Below are 12,313 nucleotides of genomic sequence, written 5' to 3' on the forward strand. Positions count from 1 at the left end.
AGAAGCCGTTGAAGATCAGTGCTTCTTGAGGATGACTGCAAGAGAAGGTAGGATCAAAAATCTATCAGGTGAGCAGGTTACTGCCTCTTAAGCCTAAAAGGAAGGGTGTCATTACACCCTGATTGGCAAAGAGGGGAATGTGCCAGGCCCCACACCCTCAGCAGCAGGTGAATCAAATAACTCTCGAATCAATCGAGTAAAATTTTGCCGAAAAATTAGAATGAAATCAAGGGAAATCAATTACTCACTAAAAGGAAGTACCAGCCAGCACCAAAGAATGGGAGACTTTTTACAGAAAGAATACCGTAGGCGTTCAGAACTTGAAAGCTGTCCAATCCGTAGGGGAATCCCTTAAGATCTCTTCCTCACTGTTTGGAGCGGTTCAGTACGTCTGGCCATGTGAGAATGCGTGCAGTCGAATTCGGGTGCACTCCGGCCACTTCCAAGTGAGCTCTAGTGCAGTTCTGTTGAAGTGAGAATACCCAATCTGACCCAATTCCCATCCCAATTGCAGGGAGTGATCCAAACACATTATGTATTATTGGCTTCCATCAATTTCTGTCATGACACAAGCTGGCTATCCAAGCCATGACCCATACGGATGAGCTATGTCTATTATATACCATCAGTTCAGCAAACATATCCACTTCATTGTTGCTCACTTAAAAAATCTGGGATAGGCTCCAGCCCCCCTGTGACCCTGTTCAGGATGAGCAGGTTAAGATAATGGATGGATGGATGGATGGTTATATTAGTTCATTGGATAGGACTAATAAGTTTTCCCATAACATGAAGTTATTGCCTCCTTTATCTCAAGTCACAACCCTGCTGTAAGATCCAACTATGACCAGCTTGAAATTACCAGCGAGCAGCTTACGCTGGTCAAACCATGTTGAGCATGGAGCTGGTCTGAACTGGTCTGAACTAATTACCATAACTTTACTTGCTTAAAATGTTATAAAATAGAGTTGCCCCACTCGCTCCTTTTAGCAGAGATTTTCCCCAGGATTCTCCACAGCTAGGTGGAATTCAGCAATGTTCAAATCTACAAGCAGAGTCCCCTCACCATCTCACGAGACACCGTGAGGCAATGGCATGCACATTGTCACAGCAAAATTTCTTTTTAAAGAGTTCACCCTCTTTCGCAGAAACAGGATTAGGTAACCTTTTGTAAACCTACTCCATGTCGTGTGCTTGAAGTCATGACAAGTTTTCAAAGGCAAATTTTTCACAAGAAAATTAATAGCAACACACGAGAACCATGAGACAAATGCCCTGAACCCACACAGCAGACTGGATCTGCATTTTTTTAAACCAGAGAGAATTACCATTATGCGAGCAAAGGCCAAGATGGAGAAACCCCACTAAGAAAACATTTATAGTTTATAGTACATAAAATTGGGTGGTGGTAACTGTGAACAACAAGACCAGACTATTTGTCAGATGAGCTTTAGGTTCTTAGAAATATGTGGAACCACAATGAGTAAACATTTCAGAATTAGTACATTCTGACTCATGGTCATGGTGACAAATAAGTCCATGGTGGTTCATGGTGGTATTCTAACAGTGAGACTTAATTAAAAAAGGGCAATTTTAACATGTTGAGAATTGGCAAACAATGCAATGCCATTAATAATGTATCTGAGATCGCCATCTCTGGGTAGGGTGGTGGTGATTTACTCTGAATTGTTTGAAGCAATTATGGCTGAATGGAATCTTCTGCCATGGAGATATGATCATCATAGTTACCTCAATGCTTGTTGTGTTGTCATAATTGATAGTGGGGCCATAAAAGAAGAAATTGTTTATTCGAAAAATTAAGAATACTTTATGAAGCTTGAATGGGAGTCTCTGAAAAGTTCAAAACTCCGCCTTGCCAACACACATCACAAATATTTAAAATTAAGTCTTATCCTCTTAGCCCTTTCAGTCTTGAGTATGAGAGTATGAGTATGTTCCAAAGCTTATTCTGAACACAACAAACACAATGGCAGGCTGTTTGTGTCAATAGACAACATATACCTCTCAAATGACTCATCAGCCCCTTTCTTTAAATTATGACCACGAACATAGTGAAGAAATTGTATTCTAACTTCCCTCCAGCTCAACATGTTCCTACACTACAAAGATGGAATGAATCCATGGTGAGCAATACAATGGGTATGTGCCTAATTACATGCTCAAGGTCAGTGTTAGAAATGGAAGTTTTTCATTGCATCAGTTATATGTATATTGAATCAAAATGATGTCATCCAAATTATGTATGACTACTAATATAGCACTAATATACAAGGGGGTACTGAAGCTCATCTCTGTTATCCTCCAGGTCTAGTCTTGTTTGCTGGCAACCATTGAGGTTATCAAGATGAACAAGGCATTTCCTTAACTTGTAGGGGGCAGCAGGTTAACTAAAGTTTCTGAATTAATTATAAAATGCCCTTGCCTTCAATAACAGGAAGGGTTGATAATCATCTGACATTGTGAAACAAAGTGTGTTGCTATGGAACCTGTCCAAATAAGAATGGACACAGTGCTTGACGTGAACTTTTGGCTCATCAGCCACTGTGGCTAGTGGTTTTCCAAAGTCACTGGCCACTGAGCATTTTCACCAGCCAGACACCCCCACCCCCAACCAAAAAACCAAAAAACTATAAACAGTTGGTAATCGGACAATGTAACTGCATGTGTAAGTGTGTGTGTTGCCTGTAGCCAACATTAACATGTAACCAACAGGTTGCTAAGCTAACATTACCCCCAGCATTTGCGGACCTAGCTAGCTGGTCATGTCAGCTAACAAACTGCCATTGTTAGACACACATATTAAAATAGCAAGCTAGATACCTAGTACTAAGGTCTTCTTTAAGCATGTTAGCTATCTGAGCAGGTGAAAGGGACCATGGAGAAATATTGGTGAATTGTGGCAGTTTTAACGTTCCATACACAACGACCACAACCACCTAGTGGCAGCTGGTTTTCTTGCTTTTGGGGACTCAGAAAAAGTAGCATGCCACATGGATTAATAGCTATTTGTGTGTGGATTGCGCAGGAACTTCGGAAGGAAAGGAAATGAACAAACTCGGCGGCACGGATGGTGCAATGGGTAGCATTGCCGCCTCATAGCAAGGAGGTCCTGGGTCGGCCAAGGCCTCTCTGTGTTGAGTTTGCATGTTCTCCCTCTGTTCGTGTGGGTTTCCTCCCACAGTCCAAAAACATGCAGGTTAGGCTGATTGAAGAGTCTAAATTGCCCATAGATATGAGTGTGTGAGTGAATGGTGTGTGTGCCCTGCGATGGACTGGCGACCAGGATGGATAGATTAACAAACTCACATCACTGAATACATGCATGTGACTTGATCCACAAATACAGATTCTACACTTCACAAACCAATTTTACATTTCTCTTCATACACAAAATATGAGTTATTTGTATTCAAAAATATGTATGCATCTGTATAAATCAGTGTACCTAGTTGACACACAGATATTTGTTTGTGAATAGTAAAACACATTTGTGAAGTTCCTCTTTATTTGTGGATCGTTTTACACGCATTTGTCAATAATATTGAGACTAATCTCTCTCCATACTAAGGCTTTTTGCACAGTACTGTATTTATACACACCAGTTAATCAGCATGCCTATATACATCTCCTCAAGGGGTATTATTATAGATCTAACTAGTGTAATTTAGTTTCAGACTAAATTCAATAACTCATTGACAATTCCATGTGCAACCTTAAATTGGTTTTAAGTGAGCCCATTCACTGTAATCATCATCTAGAAAATGATACAAAACATAATACCTGCATTGAAGCATTTAAGTTGATGGTGACCACAAATACTGACAAAGGCACTCATCTGTGCACCTGAAAATCAACAGTGAGTGGGTACAATCATACAAACTAAATGTTCTCATCTGGCCTTTTCAGAGAAAAGCCTGGAATTTTTTCAACAGCTGTATCCCAGAGTCATTATTTGTAGTTTTTTTGGCTCAACCTTTGTTTTAGTCTTTACTCAATGCCAGATTTTAAAGGGTTCATTAAAGCAGCTTTTTTTCACAACACTCACTCTTTTGAAGGCACAAACTTTTAAGAGCTGACTGTAGATGTGAATGTGCCTCAGGGATGTTGCCAAAAACTTTTTAAGTATGTATTAAATATTTGTTTCATTACATCACCCTTTGAAATATGTACATACATGCTTGAATGTGGACATGTTTTCGGACATACAATATTACATCTGCACTTTCTTTGTCAGCAAATTGAGTTATCAGCAAGATGGTCTGCTTTTGGAGACAGAAGATCACTGGCCTGGGATAGCTTGGGTTGAGGTTCTATTTGCAAGTGGTCACACAATAAATGCAGATTTTAAAGAAGTGATTCCAACAATTCTGTACACTTGCAGAAATAAGTAGCCAAAAAGCCACATCTTGCTTTGAGCGGCACACAGCCAAACACATCCAGTTACCCATGCTGAGTTTTCTATTTGAACCTCCAGACTGAGGCTGTGGAGCACCTGTCAGCAATTTGGCAAATATGTTTTTCCACCTGCTACCTCAGGTCCTTTTTTTCTTTTTTTCCCATAGTCTGTTCTCCTTTCTGCTCACCCTGTCTCCTGGCACAGATTATGTGACTTGTGGCTTAACAATTCCAATTTGGGACAACCAGACAACCACATGAAACACGTTCCATAAACTCAGCCCCACATCTGCCGCCCATCTACGGTGATGGCTGGCTTTTCCCCATTTATCAAAACTCCCATCCCTGTCATCGAAATACAACAAATGTATTATAATGTTCAAGGAACTCCTTACAAGAACTATCATTTCTCCATTCCGTCACAGTGGTTTTCCACATCAACATCGTTTCTCAACGTATCAGTCTATTATCCAAGTTACATATAACTGCTTCTCTCTGATCAGTTATGGGATAGAACCTGTTGAGCTGTCCCTGAAGGCACTGTTGGGGTTCCCTATGCACACTTGATATGCAATAGATTGGGGCATTTTTTAAATAACCCTTTTAACATATAATGGGGAGAGAGGGTCACCTAGATCACAAAAAGATTCCATGCTAAATAATGACAGAATTGTTTTCAATCATAACCCACCCCAGGCATCTTCTGTGATCAGTTTTTTATGGGTATACATTTTATATTATTCCAATATTTAATCTCAATGTAGGCTACATGAACAAAAAATAGACTATGAGGCTTCAACACTTTTTAGGCTATTGTCGGCTGTGCTTATAAGCATGAATGTTCTATGAGCTGCCAGGGTGGGCTGCGATCTCGCTTGCTCGTGAATCGAGAATGAAGTAGAGAGACACTTCCATTTCGAATATGTTCAGGAAACCCATCTTAAGAGGCATTTAAAGAGGCTTTTGGGAAACCCACCCCAGAGCAATCCATTCCATCATGCCAACATTGCATAGAGCAGAGAAGTTAAATTTAGTTAAATTCAGCACAAATATGTCAAAAATAATGGTGTTATTACGGTGGAAAAGGGAGATGGGCTACAGTAGTAGAAGTTTCTTTGAGTTTGAGCTGCGATAGTGGCATAAAGACAATTTAGGGTGGAAAAAACATTGCCTAGGCCCCAAATACTCTGCTGAGAAAGAATGAGAAATGGGGACATGTGCTGTCAGACAGATTTTTTAACTGTTAATTTTTTCCAGCAAAAAAAAACGACATTTGGAAGCTTGGCAAGCCTTCCATCACCAATGGTAAATTAGAACATTCCTTGCCTGAGTTTTTGTTTTGTGGTGTTTCATTACAACATCTTATAGGTTGCGTGACAAACACAAAATATAATTTTGTATGATGCTGTCAAGGCAACATTTGTGAGGCTCAAACTCTTGTTGAAACATATCTGTAACTGGATAGCTGGAGGCTGGCTTGGAGGAAAGAGGTTTGTCATTTCCAAGGAAACCTCTTTGTTAACCCTTTGAAGCCTAATGAGACAATTTGCATCAAAAAGCACTCCCTTTAATCTCTGTTGAATAATTTTCTTTATTCTGAATGTAGATTTACTTTATTTTATTTTCTTTATGCAGGGGAGATTTGCAACTCTCAAATGTGTTGAATTGACAGACAGTAATGCTGGAGGACAACCAGCCCATACAACTAGATGTATTTTTCCGCCAAAAATATAGTTTTTTAGATATCAGGCCAACTACAAAGCATATAAATAAAGTGATAACACAGATTCATTATGGTTAATTTCAGCATAGCTTATGGAGCTGATTGGGAGAGAGACAAGTCATGAGTACTGCTTTATCTGTATGTATCCGCTCAACCAACTATATTATCTATATCCGTATCCGTACTCATAAGTGAGCGTGACTTAACCCAGAAGTGGACGGGGTTTCATCCGGCAGCTGTTTGATCAGTCTTTGTGCTGGTTACTTCTGACAAGGGGTGACCCGAATACTCAGTCAAAACGAGTACCTGTTACGAGTAATGACGTTTTTCAGAGCTTTACATTTTTCAGTGGTGTATGAGCAATTAGATCATTATCTGTGAAGATGAATTGGCGTATTTTATTTATTTTTTTATTTTCATTGGCTGCAGTAGCTGTACATCAGGAAGAAATGTGTAACATAAATTTCATACTATTGCGTGAAAGCCCAGTATTATTGAATAGCCTACTTTACATTTGAAATTAGACAGCGCCATGGTGCTGATCCGAATGAGGGGAGGGTTTATGTACAACATTTCCGAAACTTCCTGAATACATCGCACAGTGAACAAACAAGTGTTTAGAAAAAAATGTTTTTACAATTAGACACCCAGTGTGTCCCTTCCACTCATTTCAGCATGCAAGGTGCGCTAGACTAACCTCATATCGCAACATTAATATGTAATGAAGGCCTGGGAAGAAATTAATAAGAGCGAGTGCTAAATAGGACCGAATGAGTGAATGGTACTCATGGAATATAGAACATTGCATTACAAGTTATTGTTGCTGATGCATTTATAATAGGCAGGGACATGTTGGAACACAGTGTTCCAACATGCCCCTGCATGGCTCACAGTCAGTGTTTGCTAGTGATATGTGCCAAAACCTATTCTACGTATACTGCTTTACATCCCACAAGACAGTGATTTAAATAATGTATATTTGGAGTCTGTGGTGTTCACCCATCACCGGTTAATCGTAAAACACTTTGCTGAAAAAACATAACTTCCAGGGTGCTAAAACACAGATTTGTTAATAACTATTGATGCAGTTTTCAAATCGCTGTGCCACTCACACACGAGAAGGAGGTTGCTATAATATATAAGTGAAAACAATCCCATCATTCTTGTTCAAATGCAACTCTGCTAAATCCCCATGTTTTAACATGGCCCTTGTTGGTTTGTTCCCCGGTCTCTCCTACCTAATGAAGTGTTCACTGTGTGTAAGTATTAACTTTTTTATACAAGGAAATCCCATACATTTGACCAAAAGTAGCATAGTCAAAGCATTCAAATATCAAAACAAAGCATTCATTCACATTTTGGAATGAACACTGATTTTGTACCCAGCTAAAATCTACAGATCCTTTGTGCCAAATGTGGACATTTCTGCACACATGGAGACAAACCATTAACCACAAATAATATAGCAAAAACAAAAAAAAGAAATTGCTTGATGTGAAGAACAAATCATTTGCCAAGTTTACATCAATATAAGGCATACAATCCCCCTTAACCACATATAAATGTTTTCAAATTCCAAGACTGACCAGAATGCTACAGATGTCCAGGATAAATTGGGAACATCTGAGATTTGTTGGTCCCCTCACATGTTGTAGTCTAGTTGGTGAGGCAATGAGTCTTTCTCATTTCAGAAGACTGCGGCTTGTTTATGATAACACAAGAATTACATGTAAATGCACAGTGAATCAAAAATATACATATAAATTCACTGAACACAGATCCAAAACTCTAATGGCTGAATTTCTATACTTCAGAAGCCCAAAAGACAGCAAATTGGAGAGGAAAAAGGCCATTTAATGCCAACTCCAGGAGGTTGCAACATAGCACTTCTAGGATATTTTTATTTTTCTGTGTGTTGGTAGGTGATGATGAGATGTAGAAATCCTGCAAATGTGAGCCAGCAGATGAAAAACGCATATAAAGCTGTGAAAATGTAACAATTTCCATGGAGAAATTTTGTATGGAGAAGTCATATCTGGCCTCATAGCCTTTTTTCACTGGGGACCAATTGTTAATTTCTCCAAAGTTAAAAACATTTGTAGTGTCATTTTATTTGTAAATAGTCGTCATATAGTCAGTCATCTGAGAGCACTTTCTCATTGTGAAAAGATAAATATGTTACAAGTAACATTAGCTGAGATATGACCCACGGACAATTCAATTCAATTCAACCCACCCGGAAAACAATTCTGAAATTACGCCCGACCCTCGACTCTGGATATGTTGAAGTTACATCCTTCACTTCTCTAGAATTAGATTTGGTACGCAGTATGATTTGTTAACACAACTATCTTCACTTCGTACATCTTCACATACCTGTCACACCCCTATTATCTGAAATTGAGTCCGATTCCATGTAACCAGTTTAGCCACTGTGGACTATTCCAAGGGGATGTAATTTATTATTGCATGCATCATTGATCAATTTAAACAAAATAATCTGTTAATTGGGTTTTATCTGCAAATTTACATTAATATTTCCAGACCATGTCATAGTCAACTCCGGAGAACAATCCACCCTAAACACCAGATAAGTAAACTGGAGTTTTGCTGAATGTCTCAATTGTCTTTTCACAGGCAAAAAAGGGATGCACACCATAATCCACCCAAATAAACCTGAATTATGGAGCACTCTAATGTGCTTCCATTGTGTGCTGTGCCCAACAGCTCCCATTAACTTCATATTGATGGAGTCAGGCATTATAGTGACATCACACAATGGTGTCATTAAAGTTATTTCCTGTCAGAGATCAAATTCCTGAACAGAGCATACAATTCATTGCAAAGGGGAGGTTTTAGTGCCGGATTATTGTGTGGCTGCTGCTATGCTAGTCAGGAGTTTCACACTGTGTTCTGGAAGCCTGCCACTATCCCCAAGGAAGTTAAAGGTGGGTTATGTCCGCACTTCACTAAATTAGTTTACTCAGTACTAAGGCAAATCCCACAAACAGTGCCTTAATTTGTAACAAGCACCGCACACATGAGTTTAATTTACGCATACCCCCCAACCCCCCTTACCTGTTTCATAATAACAAGATAATCCTTATATGGCCTGTGGAAATAATGGCAACTTAAATCTCTGACAGCAAGAAATCTCTAACAAAATTACACTAAGCACCCTGAAACTCTTCCTGCATCAGTTAAGAAGGTCAGAGGCTCTGATGTAGAGTCTGATGTTGCTCCAGCTACAGGATTGCAGCAAACCACTAAACTTCTGCATCTCATCTGATTTCAGCACCAATGAAGCCCAGATGGATTTGTATTTCCTTTTTCTTTCTAATTTGTACATAATTTAAATGGATTGTCTATTTGTTTTACTGCGACATCCACGCTCTTGTGAATAAATCTATTAGACTGCAGATGTTCCACACACTTCCCTCTCCTTTCACCCATAATACCAAGCTGTGGCAAATTTCCTACAGCATGTTCACAGTCTGCAGGCTCATAGGATAGCAAGAAAGAGGACCGCGCTTTTGATTGGATTCCAGTAACAACCCAAAATTGTTTAGTTTTTGTTGTTGTTCCTTCCTCCATTTGAAACAAACCCAGAGATTACAAAATGCTAAAGGAGAGAAAAGACTTGGCTTGTCAATACTTGGACAGAGCTGAATCTGTGTGTGTATCATATAAGAATGGCATGTTCCTGTCTCAGTTTCAGCTGTCGGCTGGTCTGAACATGCACCACTAGGTCACTTGAACTCTTATTTGTTCCTCAGATCTAAGCCTTTTTTCTTCCTCAAACGCTTTATGAAGACCTGAAAATGACTTGGACTCCCACTGAATTGCATTCAGAATCTTTACCCTTACATCGTGTTAAACTGTATATTGTAAAAAATTTCATATTTTTAAAAGGCATAATTCAAAATCCTGTTCCTCAATATTTATCTTCAGGGCCAGTATTTCAAAACCCTTTTGGATAGGATTTCAGTAATCGACTTACTATTAACTAATAACTAATATAACTAATTATAACTAATATTAGCTCGCAAAATAATGGCAAGCAATTTATAGAAATTTTACGCTGTATTCCATACTTCAGTGCCATGCAACTGAATAGAGTGTGGTTGGCCCTTCCTATTTTGAACTTAAGCATAGAAAAACCTCAGTGTCTCGAGTTTTACAGTAACTGTCAAAATCAGCTGGCATGTCCCGCAAAACGGCAATGGCCGTTTTAGTGTCTGTCATGTTCTATTTAGTCGACCTATTCCTCGTTCAGGTGTTGGAGTTCAGCATTACATTACATGGAATTTAGCAGACGCTCTTATCCAGAGCGACGTACAACGAAGTACAGATCAAACACAAGTACAAGTGCAAAGAGGACCTGAGAGGACAGTGGAGTTCGGAGTCCTAGTGTAAACATACAGATATAATCGGAACCCTTGAAGAATACATCACTTCCAAACTAGCATACCACAGTTGGCAGCTAGAATACCCTGAGCAGCACAATGTTAAGAGTTTACTAACGTTGCATAGCAACCACCTGGCACTACTTACTAGCATACAGGAACTACTTTCTTGTAAATTATTCTTGTAATAGAATTGTTCATAAAATTTGGATTGCGTCCAATTATAATGGTATAATGTTTATATTATGTTTGGTAACCGTTTGATAAAAAGCAATAACTCACTCCCTGCCGTGGTATAAAGCAACTTGACACCCCTGTGTACCCCGAACAATATTTGTTTCTTTTATTTCTATCGTATATTTTTTTACACGTGTATCAATCACCACGTATTTCTGAGCATATATTTTAAAACATACACTATTTCCACTTTTATTCCGTCATATACCACACTGTCTTCTTAACAGTCACTCTTTAGCTTAATTCAAGGGTAGTACGGGCCTCCCGTTATAGCTACATGAATGATTAATAATGGGAAGTTACTGCAACTCAATATTCCTCCATTGAATGCAAAAATCTAGCTACATAGTACGTTGGACGTTGCGTTGTGCGTATGCTCCCCGGTGGACGGTTCGTGGCAGTTCATCCATAAGAGCATACACTGTATTCTGGTAGCCCAAGTTTTCATAAATTACGGCAAATATCTGATCACAGCAGAAAATATACGTGCCAATAAACCGTTCAATCTAGCCATTAGCGGATAATTATATTTGATTCATTCTGTTCTTTCATTAATTCTATCTCGCGTTAAATATCCGTATAAAATTAGCTACCATGCATTCGACGATTACAAACCACGACCACTAACAACTAGGCTACGACACAACAACTAAAGCCAATAAATAATTGGATAACTGTAGCTGACTAGCAAAGCGCTGTTTTAACTTGTCAATGCGCTGAATATGTTCATGAAAAATAAATCTCTTTGACGTTATTACAGTATGGGCTACTGCTTTCGCAAAAGTTGCTGTATAACATTCAGTTACCTCTTGGTCCATTGCAGGGTATCTGATGTCCAAAATCTGGAAATCGGGGGAAATCATCTTATTGATAGCAGTTGCACCCGGCGTTTCGTCTCGTTTTTTCAGCAAAATCTTGCGTTTTACTTCAGATCTGAGGTCTAAATAGCAGAATAATGTGATAAAATGCAAACTAAGGGATAACATGAAGAATCCAAGGAAGATCTTACAATTGTTACACTGTTTCCTGCATGTACAGGTTGAAGGAAGTTCGTGTTTCAATGTTTTCTCCTCAACCTGTACATTTTCTTCTGAGAAGCCTTTAGATGCCATTGTTCAAAACAGTTTCAGGTATTGCTATTTTATCATAATCAGTTCTTGTCTAGGGTCTGATCTACAAATGACCAGTAACCTCGACCAACGGACCCACATGAAAAAAGTGAATCTTTACCTTCTATCTGATCAGAATCGGCTAAACGACCTCGTTTGCAACCCGGTAAATCAGTACGAACAGTGCACATTTATGGGAACCTCCTCCTTTACTCTGATTGGACACTGGATGTGTTTCCTTAACCATATTAAGTCTAAATCCTATGAGTCCCGCGCACAGAACACCCGTATGATTGAATGTGAATTAACTGAAAAGTGCTGCAATGATGTTGGACATCAGTTTGCAGCAAATATACACCTTTGCTATATTTTGCTAAATATAAATGGTATTGTGATATTTTATATCCCCAACAGAAAAGTAA

The 12,313-nt window shown here is 39.0% G+C and overlaps 1 protein-coding gene across 1 annotated transcript in view; it reads right to left on the reverse strand.

Moving 5' to 3' along the window:
- The window catches only part of eda (ectodysplasin A), a 48,460-nt gene extending 36,449 nt beyond the window's left edge, over positions 1-12,011 (reverse strand). The window contains exon 1 of the mRNA XM_061250437.1: positions 11,589-12,011. Within this exon, the coding sequence (XP_061106421.1) occupies positions 11,589-11,894 (306 nt within the window). The 5' untranslated portion in view covers positions 11,895-12,011. The remainder of the gene's footprint in view (positions 1-11,588) is intronic.
- Between the last annotated feature and the right edge of the window lie 302 nt (positions 12,012-12,313).

The sequence above is a fragment of the Conger conger genome, chromosome 7, assembly GCF_963514075.1.
Source record: "Conger conger chromosome 7, fConCon1.1, whole genome shotgun sequence".
Classification (NCBI taxonomy): domain Eukaryota; kingdom Metazoa; phylum Chordata; class Actinopteri; order Anguilliformes; family Congridae; genus Conger; species Conger conger.